The 19,675-nt window shown below is 40.7% G+C and overlaps 2 protein-coding genes across 9 annotated transcripts in view; both read left to right on the top strand.

Moving 5' to 3' along the window:
- The window catches only part of cobl (cordon-bleu WH2 repeat protein), a 47,826-nt gene extending 36,920 nt beyond the window's left edge, over positions 1–10,906 (top strand). For 5 of the 6 annotated variants that reach the window (XM_026371344.1, XM_026371349.1, XM_026371347.1 and 2 more), the window contains 8 exons: positions 1,608–1,932; positions 4,459–4,571; positions 4,840–5,031; positions 5,205–6,781; positions 6,913–7,146; positions 7,239–7,355; positions 8,728–9,045; positions 9,653–10,906. In XM_026371344.1, coding sequence (XP_026227129.1) covers positions 1,608–1,932; positions 4,459–4,571; positions 4,840–5,031; positions 5,205–6,781; positions 6,913–7,146; positions 7,239–7,355; positions 8,728–9,045; positions 9,653–9,736 — 2,960 coding nt within the window. In that variant the 3' untranslated portion in view covers positions 9,737–10,906. The remainder of the gene's footprint in view (positions 1–1,607; positions 1,933–4,458; positions 4,572–4,839; positions 5,032–5,204; positions 6,782–6,912; positions 7,147–7,238; positions 7,356–8,727; positions 9,046–9,652) is intronic. The other variant, XM_026371348.1, reaches the window with a different exon arrangement.
- A 2,950-nt stretch (positions 10,907–13,856) lies between these two features.
- Positions 13,857–19,675, top strand: part of LOC113169628 (growth factor receptor-bound protein 10-like) — a 52,799-nt gene continuing 46,980 nt past the window's right edge. For 2 of the 3 annotated variants that reach the window (XM_026371195.1, XM_026371196.1), the window contains exon 1: positions 13,858–14,033. The gene's annotated coding sequence lies outside the window, so the exon portion shown is untranslated. Of the gene's footprint in view, positions 14,034–19,675 lie in introns of all 3 variants that reach the window. The other variant, XM_026371197.1, reaches the window with a different exon arrangement.

A 19,675-nucleotide genomic window follows, 5' to 3' on the forward strand; every position in this document is an offset into this window, starting at 1 on the left:
AATTTTGTGTAAACTGTTGTTATTATTATAGAGATTTATAGTTGCATTGATACTTCACAGTTTGCTTTTGAAATAATTAAACAGTCTGTGTTAATTGCCTGGGGTCTAGAGCAAAGTTAATTATATAATTTGGAATTTGACTGACAAAGATACAAAAACTGTGACTTTGGGCTAAGACAATAACAACCTGTTGGCAATATATTATTACATACAGTCTTTTAGGAAAAGTAGGTAAAAATAAACAATTTTTTCATGCTGACTATGATTTGTTTTTAGCATATGCCTTCTTTTGTAAGTAAAGTATTGCAGATTTAGAGGTAGTAACTGAATTTTGGCTCTGATAATGTCTTCCCAGCAGATCTGATTCTAATTTAATTATACAGTGATCCAGACTTTTCTTTTAATAATATAGTTTGTCATCTGCAAGTTCTAAGCAATTACTGCTGGAGCAAATGTTTATCCGAGGTGATGTGTTCGTATTAAGCCAGTTGAGTTATAATACTGGTTGATAGTGGCTGCCTGTAAAGGTAATCTGTTTTGTTGTTGTTGAAAGCTGAATGTACTTTATGTTTTAAAGACATTTTTCAATTAAATAATTAAAGACTGAATCAAGATTCAAGGATGTTTGCATATGAATTGTGCATGGTTATATTTTGACAAGTAACATGCTAACGTATTGACCTGCATATTCTGTTTGGCTTAACTAAAACATTGCACCTTAAGTCAGATTGATTTGGAGGTTTGAGAACTATGTGTGGGTGTTTAGTTGTGTGTTTATAATGCAAATACTGTATATACTGTACATATTAGAGAACGTGACTGTGTGTGTGTATACATGCACTCACTCTGCATGTGTGCTGATTGTGGCTGCAACTGGCATGACTAAGCTGTTGCTGGGAAGCAGCTGGGAGGACAGCCCTGTGAGTCATCACCACATCTCCTGGAACTGACTGTTCTCTCTACACCATTAGGACCAGACTCAAAACTCACACATACATGCACACAAGGCCATGCACACATAGGAATTCAAATAGGACAACAGTGCTTACCAAAATGCACACACCAGGTATCACTAATGAGGTTACTCGTTTTACAGAATCTCCTTTTGAGTTCCCAGTGCTATGCATATTTGCTGAAACAAATGGTGCATTGATTTTTATTCTTTTGACCTAGACTTCAGTGAGATTAGTGACAGACTAAATAAATTCTCCAAAACCCAAAGGACTGACCAGAGCATGACTGTACTAAAGAGATGAGGTGGCATGAAACAATACTGTCTTTCACTACAACCTAAAACAGTACTGTAAAAATCGAATTAAAAGGGTTTGTTTACAGAACATCCACCCACACATCATTAAAGCAGTTCTAAGAGCCACAAGTAGTTGTGCTCTCGGCTTGTGTTTGTATATTTGTGTTTTTTGGTTTGCGGTGTCAGAATGAATGTTGAAACTAACATAAATGCTTCTTCTGTTTTTTCCTATTGTGCATCACTCTGCATTCTTTGCTTTTTTGTGTTGTTGATGTTGATATGAGTTCTAATTTTGACAAATTATAGGTAATGATAAAAACCAACACTGATGCTAAGATCTCCCTCTATCTTCTACCAGCCTGGCTCCACTCCATGCAGAGCTCCAAAACCATTGGTCAGCAACCAGAAACTGAAATGCCTGAGGAAGAGACTCTGTCACTGGGCAGCTCCAGCAGCAGTGGCAGCAGCCTGCCTGACCAAGGTTATGCTGCATTTGATGGCATGGCAGAGGGTGAGGACTCCGGTGTTGTCAGCTCTCCATCTGACACACAGCCCACATCTCCAGAAGGGAGTTTGTCTTTGGATGGAAGTAGTGGAGGCAGAGGAGAGAGACTGCTGCGACCAATACGGTGCAACTCCAGTGACAGTGATGAGGGTTCTGCCACCTGGGAATCAAGATACAGGTATAGAGAAGGCCACATTTTGATGAGGAAAACCTTACTGAAGATGGTGAGGCACACAAAGCCATCTAAATTGACCCCAAGAGAATTGAATTGAATGAATTGCTCACAGTATCAATTTTACTCTTTCATTTGGTATCCTGCTTCCCTGTTTCTTTATCTCTCTCCCATCTATTACCTGTTTTCTACATCAAATCTTTCCCATCGCTTTGACCTGTCATTATTAAATCCCATTTTTCTGGCAGCTAAGATATTGTATGGGCCATTCACCTTTCTGTCAGTTAAAACAAGCCTAAGCCACTGATAACTAAAACCTACATTAAATCAAATCAATTCAGTCATCAGTTAAGTTCATGCCTTTGACAGAGAGATTCACACCTTTATTTTACTTGAAGAGTGAACCATCACTTTTTCAGCCAGCTGTAGAAGTCAGGTTTTTACCTGTGCAGTAACAGTAATAGCCAATAGCAGCTCCCACCATTTGTTATACTTGACTTGTAGCCAAAGCTTACACCCTCAACTGTCAGTGTTAGGCTTACATAGTTATGGTTCCCGGCTCTTATTCAAAGGTCTTTGTGGAAAATGAATGCTGTCCCACTTCGCATTTTAAGTTGTTGTGAAATGTGTATGGTAATGTGCCCAGACTAGGGATTCTGGATCGATGCTCTCACTCAAAGAAACTTTATGAATTCAGGGTCTGGCCTGATGCTGCTGGCTCCTCAGTATTCCAGGAAAGCACTATAGCCCTGTTTTCTGAGAATGGTTGAGGAAAAGCGGACCAGCCCAAGTCTCACAAATTCTATTTGGTTTGGCCTTCTTGTTGCAATTTGTTATGACTAATGCACCACTAACTCATGAGAATGCTCTGCTGAACCCATGAAGACAGTGAAGGAAGTTTCTGCTGTGGTAATACTATCTTTGCAGCTATATGTTTCAAAGCCAACAGGCTCCAATAAAAATAAAATTCAACTCTGTACAAGCAAAAAATATTTAACTAACACGCCTGTTTTTTTTCCCTACTACTGAACTACATTTCACCTTTTCCACCATTTCTAAGGCAGTAATGGGAAGGGTACCAGCATCAAATATAGTATTTTGAAAAGGTATTTGACCCCTTCCTGATTTCCCCTATGTAGTAAAAGACAATTTAAGTAAACATAAACTACAACTTTTAAATCAGAAGCATAAAGGTGATGTAATACCAACCAGGTATCCAGTAACAGTTAAAGACACTGGGTAGAAATGGAAAGTACTGCCTAAACTGAAAAACATTAAGGTTTATTTGAATTTTGCCACAACACACCTAAGTGACCTTTTTGAAAAAAAATGTTCTATGCCCTGATGAATCAAAAGGTTATCAGGAGATCCTGTCACATCAAAAGGGAATCAAACACAGTATTCCACAAAGGAAACCCCATACACTTGGAAGTGTCAATTAAGGTTGTGGTGATGGTTTGATGCTTCAGGGCCAGAGCAACTTGCTTTAATTGAGTGAAACATAAATACCTCTCCCTACCAGAGAATTCTGAAGGAGAGCACCAGGTCACCGGTCTGTTAGTTGAAGCTCGAGTATAACTGAGCTATGCAGTAAGACAGTGATCCCAAGCATAAGAGTTGAGCTCTGAATAGCTCAAAAACCTAAAATAAAAATTTTGGAGTGGCCTAGTCATGCCTGCATAACCAAGTGTGGTCTATACCCTCAGAATTATTCTCAAAGTGTGGTTTACATTATCTTTTTAGAAATAAGTTGCTCTTCAGTGTAACTTATTTGAACTCTTTGTTATTCAGAAAATGTCAAGGCAAATGGTCAGAAGAAATACTAAATAAACCAAAACTGAGAACATACTGGATTATCAAGTGAGCCTAACATCCTAAGCGACATAACTTTAACCTTACCTGAGTGCTCAGTTGAGATTTGGTACCCTGCCTTTGGCCTTAAAGCTGGATGGTTTCAGAACAATTCAGTTCCAGAGAAGAATAAGAAGAGAATCATGCGTGATTTGGATGAAGCCATTCATGAATCAGAACTTTTGGCATAGCTTAGTTTTTGTTAGTTGCTCCGCATAGCTGTATGAGAGCATGGTGTGTTTAAATGATTTTATGTCTGAATTATATATGTATGTGTCTTGCATTGTGTTTTTTGGATTTACAGTATTTTATTTTCCCTTACCTCTGAAAGTGATGTGACCAGTGTCTTGTTGCCAATGTGGGCTGGATAACTTTGAGTGTAAGAAATTAAAACAAAAGTATATTCATTCATGCACTTGTTAGAAGATCCTAAACAGTTGAGTTTGAAGTACACACAAAAAGATTAGATATTTGAGTGGTTACATAGTTTTCATAGCCCAGTAAGTGATCCATAGCAGTTCGGTTAAGCTATTAAAAATCATGGAGTCATAGGAATAGTAGCTTCCTCTGTGCTCTGATCTGTTTTTTGCATGTCCAGATGTCATGGGAATCTGTTTGCCTTTTTACTTGTGCATATGTGCAGTTGTGTCCTTCACATATTTATTTATGTATTCCCTAAAGGAACAATGACATCATCTCACAGGATAAGTCAAGCAAAAAAGTCAGCTATGAAGATCACCACGTCAAATCCCAGCTCCATGAGACTTTGGCAGATATTAAAACAGGCCTTCCAGGTGAGGCAGCATTTAATGTGGGAATGATTTTTAGTTCAGTAAATGACTTTTTATAATTTTTTATAATACCACTTTAGCTCTAGGTGGGTGTGTCTTATGAGACTGTGTTGTGTATTTGGTATATATCTATAGTAACTCAGTAGTTTAATGTAAAGTTTTTCATTTTCAAAGTTTATGGCAACATTGCTGTACTCCACACAAAGCAGCTGTGCAATACTGAGAGGTGACTAAATAAATAAAAATTGCTTTAATCTGTTTAATTTTCCAGACCACATAGAAATTGTTTCTGCAAAGAAGACTCCCTATACAATGTCCACAGACAGTAATGAGGTGCCAGTGTCTGTAGTCGACAATGATGTGCCAGTCACAGCCATCGATGACGTACTGGAGGACTATAAACAAGACATTGCAGAAAATGAGGCAAAGTCAATTACTGGGACTGAGTCATTTGGCAGCAAAGGTAGAATACAAGCACAATGTTAGGCTTTTGCTGTTTTTGTTGACATCTAATAGAGTTGACTTATCTTGTTTTATAGATTGGTGGAATCAAAAATGAAAGTCTAATGCCAGTTAAAATTCAATTACCCCTTATTATTTCTACATTAATTATTTTTTTACCTCTTTCCATCACAGGCGTAGGCTTTTGTCACCAAGCCAGTATGGAGTCTCAGAACAAAAATAATAATGCTTGTACAACTTCTGACAGTACTGAAAGATGTAGTGAAGACACTCAGCAGCTGGCTCACCCTGAGCAGCATAGGAAGTTGATGGAAAACAAGGCAATGCATGATAAAAAGGAAGAAAAAATTATACAGACAAAAATTAAAGTGATGAGTGTCACTGATACCAGAAGGAAAGAGGATAAACAAAGAACAATATCAGCAGTGAACTCTAATGTTGACATGCACAAAGAGAGTGAGAACAGTGAACTCAGACGTGATCTAATGAAAAGTAACACTCAGTATTTTCAAGAGAAGAAACAACCTGACCTTCCACCAACCACTCAGAGATCAGTGTCTATAGAAAGAGGTGAAGAGATGCATAGAGTTTTTCAAAATAATTCCAGCTCCAACTCTACTTCTTATGGTAAAATCACACACGTCACATCACGCTTCGGTATGAAAACATTCACTGTGGTCCCTCCCAAACCCTCTGTCACGCATGCTTCTACAGGAGGTCCAGCTGGTGCTTTAACTGCAGGTGCCATCAAGATTGATGATCAAGGAAACATGGTGAAAGTGGGTATTTCTAGGAACAAAGCTGATGGTTCATTAAAGTCGGGTATTAATTGTAAGGAGGAGTCTGTTCTTGGAAAAGCCAAGGCTTTTTGGAACTCAAACGAGAGACGAGAAAATAATGTAGCCTGCAGCAAGGGTGTGATTGACAGCGTTAAGGAGAACATGGATGGCCTGAAAAGTACTCCCACTGCAATCTTGGAAACTACATTCAAGAACAGTAACACTGACAACAAAAAAACAGAGAAAAAAGAAATGCTTAAAGAAGAAACTAAAGAACCAGTGAAAGACATACAAGTTGCAAAGGAGGAGGAGGCCGAGGTCGAGAACAAGTTATCAGTGACCAAAAACTTCCAGCCGCCAAGTAATAAACCTGTTCCTCCTCCTCCACTCTGCCCAGACTCCAAAAGAGACTTATTCTTCCTCAAACCATCCAGGCGAACTTCAAGCCAATATGTGGCATCTGCCATCACTAAATGCACCCCAAGGACACCAGTTAAACTCAACTCCATTCCTAAAATCCCTGACTCCTCTGCCTCTGTGAAAACACATACTGTCAGCTTCCAGAGATCGGGTCAGTCCATGGAAGTGACTCCTCTGAAATCTTCCCAGTCATCTTTGTCAGTCAATAAGCAGACTGATGATGATTCTAAATCTAACCCACCTAGCCCTAAGAGGTCTGTGAGCTACTCAGAGTATGTGTCAGATAGCCAGAGGGATTCTGGAGAAGTGATACTGGACGGATTTGGAAGTTGTGTTGGATCCACCAAAGAAACCTCTGATGTGCTGGAACAAGAAACAGCCAAGAACATGCAGACTAGTGGTCCCATCCAAAAAAATGTGACTGCCAATAATGAGAGAGATAATATTAAACAGATTGGACCCAGTAGCCCCACCCCTGCACAAAGCAGTCTTCTACAGTCATCTGCCAAACTACCCACAACCCCAAAGACCATACACCAAGGCCAGACAAGTGTAAGTAAAACCTGGACTAGAAATGAGCCATGTTATGGGTACAGATTCCTCTAGTAACTAGTAAGGAATTTTACAGCAAAACGGTTACTCTAATCTAACTTTATACTTAGTTGTTTTCATCTTATCTTTAGGACAAAAAGGACATGAACCAGCCACCCGCCCATCTAAAACCTGATGTGAAACCACTACATCCTGTCACAGTGTCTAACACTAACGTGACACCTGAATCAGTGCCAGTGACAGTGTTTGGACCAGTTAAAAAATTCAGACCAGTGATCTGTGGACCAATGGCGAAAGAAACGTCTCTGCACAGCAGCCTGATGGAGGCAATCCAGACAGGCAGGGGCAAGGACAGGCTTAAAAAGGTAAGATCAAGATAAACATGGTACATCAATGGATAGTGTAGCCAGCAGCACAAACAGGGATTTTGATATATATGTTGTTATTTCATTATTAGGTATCCACGTCTGGCCCCAGTAGCATGAAGCAAACATCATATGTTGAGGAGCAGAATGAGCGGTCTGCTCTCCTGGCTGCCATTAGAGCCCAGAGCAACACCGAGAGGCTGAAGAAGGTAAAATGCTCATTTAGCTATTTATTATCACTGTGTCTGTCAATATAAGGTTATATAGAGTTTAACTCTAGCCCCATTCCAAGTATTTTACCCACTTTGACCTCCTTTGAAGTACTTTTATACACAAAGCTAGCTGTGAGGCTCCACCAATGTGCACAAGTTGGCAATATCTCAAATAATAATAAGAATATTAAATAGACTCTTATGGTCCCCAGAAGATGAATGTTAATAAGTATGATATGTCCTAACAGCTATTGGATGGGCTGAAGATTCCCCCAAAATAAATTGTAACTTTAGTGCCTACCTGACTTTTCCTCTTGTGCTATTATCAAATGATAACTATGAAATTCCTGAAAAACAAATGAAATTCCCATCATCATCCTCTGTATTTGGTTTGAGTCTTATTTAGCAAATATTAGTGTTTGTGGTTGACAACCTGACTCCTCCTGTCTGTTTTTTGAAGAGTGCCTGGACAAAACACAAAATCCCCAAAATGTCCACAAAACCTTAACCACTGAGGTTGCAAAAGCCAGTGCTCTCTGAGTGCAAGTCCCCAGCACGGTCCAAGAGTGTGTCAGGAGGGACATCTGGAGTAAAAACCTGTACCAAATCTATGTGCAGACCACCCTCCACCATGGCAATCCTGATCACAAAATAAACCAAAAGAAAGAAAAAAACATTGCTAGTCCACTACAATGAAGATAGTGAATATAAACATCATTCCTGCTAATATCAACATATTAGCATTGTCACTGTCATTTAGTAAAACTTGACAGGGCCACTGCATTACTGTGTACTTTTTTAGTATTGTTTTACTTGGAAAAGAACAAACGCATGTTCATATTGCAATTACGTAGCATATAAGGTATGTGAAGTGAATGCTAATGCATACTTCTGTAAAGAAGTTACGCAAGCATGGGAGTCTATTTCCATCCCTCTGTGCAGACTGTGAGCTGTGGTTTGCTGTCATGTAAAGACCCATGTGGAATGAAAGGGGAATAAAACGTGCTGCTTTAGCTGAAACATCTGCGGTTCTATTCTGGAGGTTCCTTACCAGGACTGGAATCTTTGGAATGCTGCATGACTAAATCAGGCTCTGAAGTGTTCTCAAAAAAGTGAAAGAAAAAAACAAATTACCACGTGCAAAAGAAATAAATAAGACAATACAAAAAAGTGTGTAGTGTAACAAAATGAAGAAAGACTATAACACAAAAGAATAAGTATAGAGGATCTGTGGGTGTGTCAGCAGTTGATGCACTTGTGTTTTAGGCCATATGTGGGAGTTCAAATGGACATTTGTGAGAGCAGCTGGCCTCCTGCTAATGTTTATATGTCTCCAGTTATCATTGTCTCACTCCTTTGTGTACTACAGACCAAATCTGAGGCTGCTGCTGAGCTTGAGAAATTCAAGAAGGCAGCTTCCGAAGAGGATAGAAGTGCGCACCTCCCTTCCTCTTCCACCTCTCCATCTATAACTTCTAATTCTTCTACTGTCATTATCCCACCACCACCACCACCCCTGCCACCAGCACCCATGGTTGAACCTCCACCTCCTCCCCCTGTTTTGCCCAAGGGTAAGCCTAACACTGTGGTGCAGCCGAGTGCTAACACCCCCATGAACCCTGCCTTGGCCAGGGAGGCTATGCTGGAGGCCATTCGCTCTGGATCTGCTGCTGAAAGACTAAAAAAGGTACAAATACAGATGAATGCAGCATCTAATTACAGAATACCACAGACTGAAAGTTTGAAGGTTCTTTCAGAAGTGTAGATAAAATGATTCATCTACTTTGCAGTAGTACTGTTGCTTTTTTTAATTCTAGCTGCTTAATGAAAACACAGAATGAATGAAGGTAAAAACTAACACATGCCACAAACATCCCACTGGACTGAATAATATCTACTAGATGGTAAGATAGGAATCAACAACTGATTGTAACATATACAAAGATTAATCTCACAGTAAATACTGTGGATATGAATTACATTCGATTATACTGATTTTACTGATTAGAAAGGCAGTTTAAGGCCATCAGCTGTGTAAAGTTGCCGATTTTAATTGGGCAGGTAGAAAAGATGGCGCTAGGAATAGTGTTTGGAAAAAAATCTGATAATCATAAACAGCATCTCTCTCAGATCTGATCAGGTACAGCAATAACTAATAACATATTTTTGTATAAAGCTGTATCCACATAACCACACAACCTGATGTTGTCTCCTTAGTACGCCATGACCTATTATTGCCGTCATTACTGGAGTGGAGAAATACAAACACGACATGTTGTGTCTCTTTTAACTAGGTCGCTGTGCCGACAAAGACAGTGCATGTGAATGGCAGACTGGGAACTATCCAAGCAACCTCCTCAACACTTCCTCAGCAATAAGAAGGGGAGCCAACATCACCACAATGATTTAATGTAATTTTTTTTTGGTTGTTTACCATTGTGCTTGATAGTGCAATGGGTCACATATTTTGGGCCTTATGCTTATACTAATGCAGGAATAGTAATGAATGGAAATTGTTATTTTCCCTTGCTGAATATTAAAACACTGAAACTCTCTTTATGAAAGGGGAATAAACATTTATGTCTTGCAGGGAGAATGTCTCTATGTTAATAGCCAAACAACTGTAATGAAGGTATCTTAGGTGAAAGTTTTGCAGTTTATTCCACCCATCGTATCACAGCTCTGAGCTTCTAACAGTAGCTTGCCGGAAATTAAGTTTGTGTCCATTTGTGTAACACATTGATGTTTCTTCACACATCTTGCCATCTGTACATTAATTCTCTAGATTTAACTAGAACAAAGTACAAAATGTGTGCCAATAATAGTTTATTTAAATGATTTATGCTTCTTTCAGATTTTTGGTTGTTTTTGTTGACTTTTATTTGTTTTATCATATTTTGGATGCCTTATACAGTTGCTCAGTCAGTGTTATGTATATGATGTTTGCTGTAAAAATTCATTGTAGGGACTACTTAACATTGATTTAACAAGTTATGATTATTGAATTCTTAAGCCCACTTGAGAAAACGGTGGATAAATCCTTGATTATATTTTACACAGATCTGGTCCATGATGCCAACTTCTACAGTTTTTGACTTAGTGAAGGAGAATGATTGTGATTACTGACTAGTGCCTCATCATGCTCCCATTTTAGCTTTTCACGTCCTTTTGTGCTGCTGTTGGCTTTCTTTGGTTTGATATCTCACTTTTTCAGTGGAAACTTTGCTTTTCTTGGCATTTCAATTGCAGAAATCAACAAATATTTCACAGTTGTACGTTAGGTGAGAACCTTATAGCTTTTCTTTTCTTTTTTTGTTTTTTTTTTTTTGTCGCTCAATTGTTTCACCTGTATACTAGCCTGTTCTTACAGCCTACTGCACTTTGTTGAATTGTATATTTGTAATCTAAAGAAACATCATTGCAGTGATAGATTTGATTCCAATCTTTTATAGAAAGCTAATCTGCCGATAGCATGACAGTTTTATAAGCTAAAGCTTATTGCTTAAGTTTTAAGTGCACATTTTTGGGAACTTGCACATTTACTTTTGTCTACCTAATTTTTGATTCAATAAATAATTTTGTAATCAAAAGTAAACAGCTAGCATTTTTTGTTGTTTGGTTGTCTTTCTTTTATAATATTATACCTGCTGTATCTAAAATAGCAGTTGATAACCCTGCCCTGGAAAGCATCACTCTGATGTTCCGGTGCATTTCCCAGCACTGTGGTTGCCTGTAGACTGTGGTCATCCTGCTGTACTTAAGAAATATATTGTAACCACTCTGTCTGCCACACCACAGATGAGCTACTATTCCGGGTAGCAGCTCGTGGCCCTGACTCATCTCTGTGCGGTTGCACAGAATGATTCTCACAGAACTTGAATCTAACCTGCATTCCTGATTCCTGAAACACTGGTCAGTGTGTCCCTTTAGCTTCCCCCCAGAAGCTGATGATGCAAATATCCACATTAGCTACCAAATCACATGGAAAAACACTGTGTATTTTTACATCATAATCATGTCATCGGCTAGGACAAGTGTATCTAGATAGTGAACTAGCGAACTGCACATTTAGAAAGATTAATATGCATATCTGGATTTTTATGGTGTTCTTTACAGGGATTTTACTGTTGAGGACAAAGTGATGTTAAATAAATTCTAGCAGTAGAATAAAGCCTCTTGGCTGTGTTGGCCAGCGAAAGCTGTAAATTCCTGCAGGGGCCACAGACTCATTTGTTACGCTCACTCTACAGAGAGTAATATGCTTTACAAATCTCTGAAGGGTGTGTATGGCTGGGTGAATGTGTCCACAGTTTCAAACGTATGCCTCAGACAGGAAAGGGATGTTACATGTCACCATGCCAATCATCATGCGAACTACCAAAATGTAGATCCTGTAATAATGTAATTCAGACCACGTTAGCCACTTTGTATCGATTGTCCTCAAGAGCCCGAGGACAGATTGATCGGTACGATGGTAGCATTTTGTGGGATATTTTCTTTTATTTCACAAAAAAACGAAAAAAGAATTATATAAAAGTACTGAGTTTCCTCTGTGGCAGCTTTTACTGAAAACATATTCTTCTTCTGTGAGACACACGCTAATGAAAGCCATTCACCCACTGCCTTGGCTTATATTACATAGCTTTGTTACTCTTGACTGGCCGACTTATGAGTGATGGACACAGTGACAGCGACTGTCAGCAGGGGTGTATGTTGACTTTGTGTTCTAATGTTGGGTAGTCTACCATGTATCTGATCAATCACTTTGAACAAAGGACCTGTGTGATGCCGAATGTCTGATGAGGTGAAATCGGCATAATGTGGTTTAGTTTATGTCTCAGTGCAAGTCTCGCAAAAAAAAAAGGCTTTGTTGCATGGTGGCACCCTGCATATGAGTGACATGATGTGTTGTTGTGTCTCAAGTATGTGTGTGTGATGCAACGGCTGCACAATGTCTTCCCCTGAGTGTGTGTTTACACACGGGGTTCACAGTGTGAGCCTTCTGTTGTTCTGATCCAGACTCATACACACATAGCTCAGGACTGATGACCTTTTTCCACACCAGACTACCATGGTGCGTTCCCATCACTTAACATAATCCATGTCTGAAACATCACAGGCATTATGAAAAATGAAGTGAATGCTGGGTTATCCCTGGTGTCAATGAAGTCTGAGGCAGAGCTTTATTATACACAGTGCTGCAGAGTTCAGTTCCAGTCGTTGCCTTTGGTGCGTGTCACGTTCTCTTAATCTTTTCTGAATATGTATATGTTTTAAACTAGTTGACATCTAAATTGCGGTAATACAACAACCCAGGGTATACCTCTTGATGTTGCTCTCAGCCATATAAACATCAGAAGATCTTATGCAATGCACTAAGAAGGCTCAGAGGGATAAAATAACAACAGTGACTGGAAGGTAATTCTGTTGCAATGAGATCCGACCCCCAGTTGTGCAATATACATACCTCACAGCTACTGCTGTTTGTATTTCTGATTTTGCCTGTCAGAACAGGGCTTTTAATTAAAAGTGAGCTTTTGTTCTTGAGTTTGCAGTGTACCGTAAAGATATTCTTGTCATGTGATCACCGTGACCACATCGTGAACATTTTATTTGTGACGGGTATTTTTAGGGACTAATCTGTAACATTGACATATAAATCAACAAACATGTCCCACAGCCATCAAAGACATATAATAATTTGAGATGCCTATGGAAACTTTGATGTTAGATGCACTTTTCTGACAGTTTTAAGAGGCAGAAAAGAAACGTTGTCTTTGCTTGTTGTGTTTGGATCCAAAGAAAATTGTTTTCTACTAACGTGGTGAGCTGTGTCATGCCGTTCACAATGATTCACACAAAAACAGCAACATACTTCATGTCCCCAAAGTTAAATTTAAACTATCCACCGAGGAAAGTGTGGTTGAATGCATCAGTCCCAGCACAGAACTCTGCTTAAAGTTCAGCAGTTGTTTGAATGATCTTAATTAGCATGATCCTTAATAAACAGCAGTGTGAAAGTGGATCTATACCAGACACTAGGGAAAATTAGAAAAAGCTCTGGATATTGGAAACGAAGCTCAATAAAGTTGATATTTTAAGGACTTTTGAAGGGTGCTGCTGTGAGAAATCACTTTGACCTTAATAAAGATGTTTAATAGACAACAGCTTAAACGTGTAACCTGTTTAAAATGTTGTTGATTTACACACTGTCTTTGTTGTATAACCTTAGAGCGCACACTCAAGTCTAAATGCTGGGGAGGCAGCTTTTAAAAAAAAATAAAAAATAAAAAAAGTAAAAAAAAAAAATAAAAAAAGAGGAATCCTCCGAACACGCCCTTCTTCCCACGGGACCTGAACGCCGCATTAATCACCGCTCATTTGTGGGCGTGTTCTCGTCTAAAGGGGGCGGGCCTGTTTGCGTGCGTGAGGATATGCGTGCGTGTGAGTGTGTGCGTCCTCTCCGGCCGCTCGAGATGAGCTGTCTGCAGCCTGTGCAGCCGCTGTGCCCTCCTCCTCCTCCTCCTCCTCCTCCTCCTCCTCCTCCTCTCCTCGCATATGTCTGTGTGTGCGTCCAGTCCGGGAATGAGAGCCTGGCCTGATCCAGCGCCGCCCGGGTGTCTTCCTCCCTGACTCTCCGCGCTGTAGCCTCAGCCCGTGCGATCCGGCCGGAAGGTGAGTGCACGGTACCGGGTGACGAGTGTGTGTGTGTGTGTGTGTGTGGAGGAGGGGGGTGTTAAGAAAAGTGTCCGGAGTGCGCGTGTACCCAAAAGTTTAACGCTGCGATGACACGCGTTGTGCTGCGGGTGGGAACACACGTGCACCGTGCGCGTACCTTCCTCTGTGACAACGTAGCGCCCCCCCCCCCACTGAACCGTGTAGCCGGGTCCGCTCGTCGTGCTGCGCCGCGGCGTGTTTCAGCTCGGTTCCTCCACGGACCCGTGAGGTCTGTGTGTGTGTGTGTGTGTGTGTGTGTGTGTGTGTGTGTGTGTGTGTGTGTGTGTGTGTGTGTTTACAGTTGCGTAACGACAGTCTCCAGTCGCCTTCCGTTGACTTTCTATCTTGCAGGACTCCCACCCGTACTGCGCCCCCCGCACCCCCAACTCAGTTCTGTGAGAGTTTCTCCAGTCTCGCCTTTTATCGCCTCCTTGTCCTTTTGGCAGCGTTTGCTTTGGGGGTTGGGGAGGGAGGGTGGGGGGGGGGTGCGCAGAGGCGTTTTCCCAGGCCTACTCATGTAGCCCCACTGCAGTGGTCCCTGGAAGTGGGCTCCGGGGACTCCCAGGGGGTCCCTGGGTGGGTTCCAGAGGGAACCCGGTGAAGTGAGGAGCAGGATAGAGTTGAAGTTCTGGAGCCGCATCAGCCGGACACAGTAAGACCAAGAAGCTTTTTAATCCCTGAGCTGACCCTGTGAAGTGTGCACTTGTTCAGCAGGTCTCCAGTAGTGAAGCACTCTAACAGCTACGGTAATGTGTTGCCCTCTGGGAGTGTTGTGAGTCGACACATTGGGATCATCGATGTAGCCTCTTTTCAAACTCCTCTCAATCATCCTCGAGCGTTCTAAATAACCACAGTGACTGCAAACCCACGGCTCCTCTGTTGTTTCTTTGTGACATTTATTTTAAAGCACATGCTGCAACTTATAGATACTGCAACATTTTCACTCTACAATACAAAAACCTGTTTAATACAGGTAACACAAAGAGACAGAGGATGGGGGGGAGTGAGTGAGAGGGAGCCTGATCACTGATTTAACATTATGTGCAAATGGCTCAGCAGAGTAACTTTTCATAGACTTCACAGTCTAATTTGTCCTGTCATTTGGGCACTTATCCAAATCAATTTCTTTATTGGCTGCATGTGGTCTCTGCAGAAACTTGCATAACCACCAAAATTTATGATTCTGGGAACTATCGACATTGGCATGTGTGTTGTGAATGCAGATTAGGGCACTCACTGCGAAATGTGGTGTCAGGCTGAAAAGCTGGACTAATGCGCATGGATACGTTTGCAGGTAATGAATTCCACCAAGTGCGTATTTCCAATGGGAACTCTTGTTGAAATCTTGAGATGAGCGTGTCTCTGGAGGGTTAAGAAATGTAGCGTACACCTAGTGTTGGGTTTGTCAGCTGCACGGACAGAGCTACTGATCTTGTGTTTTCATAGGCGGGACGTCTGTGGTTTCAGGTTTGCAGGATAAATCCCAAGTTGCGAGCATGAAATAATACTGTTAGGTAGTTTTTGTCAGCAACCTTCCTGTAGTTCCTGAAGGGAAGTACACAACCGATGCTCCACTCGAGTTAGGGAACGCACCCTAGAGCATATAGTTGCCTCATACATGCATGGTTCTTTGCTTGTTAACCTCTTAAGTGCGAATGAATACGAAGTTTGATAAGGCGGTCGGTGCTGTGCACAAACATTTATTATTTATTAATTTTTTACTCTGTTCCATTCAAACTCAAAGAGGACTTCTCTTTTCCTGGCTTCTTTTTTTTTTTTTTTTTTTTCTTTTAATTATGTTGTGGTTACATCTCTGTGCACATGGCAACTGTTTGAGCTGTGGTTTCTTTCACCCCCTCAGCACCAGTCCTGCTATTTCAAGTCAATGCTCAGTAAGCACAGGCATGACGGGGCATGAACTCTGCAAGGCTGAAGGCTGCCAAAAGGCTGCTGACTGCTCATATTGCACATAATTATACTTACAATAAGCTATACTCAACTCTCTGAAGGAGAGTCAGACTTGTGCTTTTCGCCTTTCAAGAGACTCCTTATAGAATCTAATATCATTTGGTTCTGTTATTGTTGTTGTTCTCTCATACTCCATTGTTTTTATTGATATACTGCATGCTTAGAAAAGCTTTGAAGCATAACCGAAACCTCAGTCTCAGTTTCAGCTTCAGCACTTGCCTCCATGCATATATACACATAAAATTGAGCTTTCTCCTTGGCTTGTGTGCATTTAGTTTCAGCTGGTCAAAGAAAGCTCAAAGTGACAGATATAGCCTATTGGCTGGTATTGATGGTGTAAGAGCTTGTGGTCCTGCTTTAGGCAGCATTCCATTGGGTCTTGCATCAGCCAGCACTGATTGAGCTCTGGTCAGTTTAGGCTTATACACTGTTAATACCCCCTCCCTGATGTCATGAGTCCATTAACGGGACCACAGCATACTTCGTGTCAGTCAACGGACACTTTGCCCTCTGTACCCAAATGCTCAGTGGTCAACAACAATCCAGTGATGTTAGGTACTCATGTTTGTTTTCTGGCTAAAGGTTAAGTTTGGACTAAACTGCACAATCTGTCATTATTTTCTACATACTGTACATACTCTATATGTTTGTTCAGTGTCCACATACTTGAGCTTAAAGCATTCCTCAATCCTTTGCATTTATGTTGGTTGAATTGGTACTTGAACCACAAGTCAACAGATGTTAAGGCTAATGTGACCAATTATTGTTGATGTTTTATGTACTTGGTATCTCAACTGTAGCTGCTGAGTAATCATGTTCTTTTTTGTGGGAAGTCATTTCTAAGAGCCTAAACCCTTGCCAGGGGTAAAGCTTGTGGTATTATTCTTCCCCCTTCTCCTCTATATTATAAATATGGACCTGTACAAACCCAAATCTTACCACTTTCCACTTGTGATGTAATGCTTGCCTGTCAAACCACCACAGTTGAGTTTCTCACTGTCTGGTATTGGTCCAAATGTGACTGAAACCAAACCCATGTGAGAGACAAGAATGTTGCCTTTATTCTGTTGGTAACTAAACACCTGAGGGTCCATGGGCTCCGGTGTGTACATGTGAGGTGGTGTGAATGCACAGCAATGTGTCAGACAAGTAGACGTTCCTGATTCCCCTGTGCTCATTTTGTTTTAGCTCTGTGTCTGCCATCCTTCAGTTTATTTTGTCTGTTTATACATCTGTTTAGCGCAATGTCGGCCCACCTTAACTGTCTCTGTCTTTAGCTGGCCTTTCTCCTAGTTTAACTGATTTTATCTCTGTCTCTCTCAGTTGATCTTTGTCTCAAAATCTGTAATGCAGAATCAAAACAAAACATGCCTAGTTGACTTTGGGAGATGTACCGTGTGATTAAAAACAAAAAGGGCTTTTTTTCCAGAAATATTTACCAGTGATAAAAAAAAAAAAAAGAACTTAAAATACGGGTGTTCTTTTCTAGAAGGATAACACTGTGCTAACTTATGTTTCCCTCTCAAGCTCTGAATATAGAACTTTTGACCTTATGTACATAGCTTGAAAATTTGGGAACCATTTACAATTTCCTCCTAAAAATGGTCAAATGAAACCCAATTAAAGAACTCAGACACTGAAACATATTTATATATTTACTGTGGAGAATTATCTAATCTTTATATTGGAGTGTGGCAAAAGTATGTGACTCTATTCTGCAACAATAAGATATGTTCACATAAATATTTCTGAAGCCCTGCACATGGAGAGACTCAAACCAGTTCAGCTTCAACTTAGGGATGCTAGTGTGCTTATTTGCATAAACGACTTGCTTCAAGTTCTTCCACAGCATATCTATTGAATTAAGGTCAGCACTTTGTCTCTGACCTTCAGAAATCTTAAATTTCTTCTGTTTTAACCATTCCAAACAATGGGTCCAAGGATTTCATCCCGATCCCTAAAAGCAGTCAGGGTGTCATTGTCTAGCCTGTAGAGGTCTGTGGGTCCCTCCGTGGATATGCCTCCCCAGGCCATCACTGACCCACCACCAAACTGCTTCTGCTAAATGATGTTACAGCATAACGTTCTCCATGGATTCTCCAGATCTTTATGCCTGTGACATGTGTTCAGGGTGAACCTGCTCTCGTCTGTGGATAGCACAGGGCGCCAATGGCGGACCTGACAATTCTAGTGTTCTATAGTAAATGCCAGTTGGTGCTTGGCAGTGAGCACAGGACCCACTAGAAGACGTCGGGCCCTCAGACTACTCTCATGAAGACTGTTTCTGATTATTTGGTAAGAGACATTCACACCAGTGTTAGAGGTCATACTGTAGGGCTCTGACAGTGCTCATCCTGTTCCTCCTTGCAAAAAGGAGCAGGTACCCGAGTAACCTGTCTCCTGTCTCCTGGAATCTCTTCCTTGCTCTTGAGACTGTGGTGGGAGATGAAGCAAACCTTCTGAAAAATGGCATGTACTGATGTGAAATCCTGGAGGAGTTGGACCCTAACCAAATGCAAAACCAGTGAAAAAAACAGAAAAGATGAAGATGGGAAGAAAATGTCCGTGGCCTCCACCTGTAAAATCATTTCCTGTGTAGGGGTTCATCTCATTGTCACCTTCTAGTTCACCTGCTGTTGATTTAATTAACACCAAAACAGCTGAAAGTGATTACCAACACCCTGTGGTACTTAACTGACTAGATCAGTGTCCCAGAAGTTGAATTAACTTGATGCTATACTCTGATTAGGAAGTGTTCCTTTAATTTGTTTTAAACAGTGTACAAACCTGTGTTGTCAAGATCACTTGACATCATTTGACATCTTAGTGGAACAAAGCAGCACCTCCCAGTTTTAAACCTGATTGTCATCTCATTGATTGCCCATATTTTGTTGTACATGATTGCATTTTCTGCCCTCTGGTTTTCTAGTATTATTCCCAGACTTAGAAGCGATTTGGATTTTAAGTGGTGTATTTAGGAATAGGACTTATGTTAATTCCTTGTTAATATGATTTTTTTTTTCAGCCAGCCAAGTTTGTTAGCATTCTTAGGAGTGAGTACATACAATAAATCCTGTGCGCCTTTCCCTTCAAGTGGTCACAAAGCGCTTCAACCCTTTTCTGGTTCAAGTTAATTGTTTTACTTACAAAGTTAGATTTGTTTGGCTTGGATTAGAATTTATCCCTTTGTTGAGGGTGGTGATGCCATGGTTTGAGTAGGGTTGTGTTCTTAAATAAAAGTAGATCTAATGTGATAATTCTGTGTATTTTACCACAGTCATAAGTTGAAAGAAGCTCTGTGCTGCTAGAAATTTTGATAAAAAGGGTTGAAAGAGAAGAACGTATTCTTCTGGGGGTCACCATTGTGGACAGCTTCTGCACAAGCACCATTGCTCCCAAGCCCCATCCATTCAGCGATGTCATTGCATAAGACCAGTTCTTCCAAGCAGTCCAATGAAATCCTCATCCAATTAGGCACTGTCCACAATTCCAAAAGGCCTTTCTCTCATAGACTGGAGCTATTCAGCCTCCCCCGGCATGACATCAGGCCCTCTCTTATAGCTCCACTTTACGCTGCTGCTCTCAGATAATAAAAGCTGCCAATTAATGACTAATCAACATGTGCAACAAGC

Source organism: Anabas testudineus, chromosome 16, assembly GCF_900324465.2.
Source record: "Anabas testudineus chromosome 16, fAnaTes1.2, whole genome shotgun sequence".
Taxonomy (NCBI): Eukaryota; Metazoa; Chordata; class Actinopteri; order Anabantiformes; family Anabantidae; genus Anabas; species Anabas testudineus.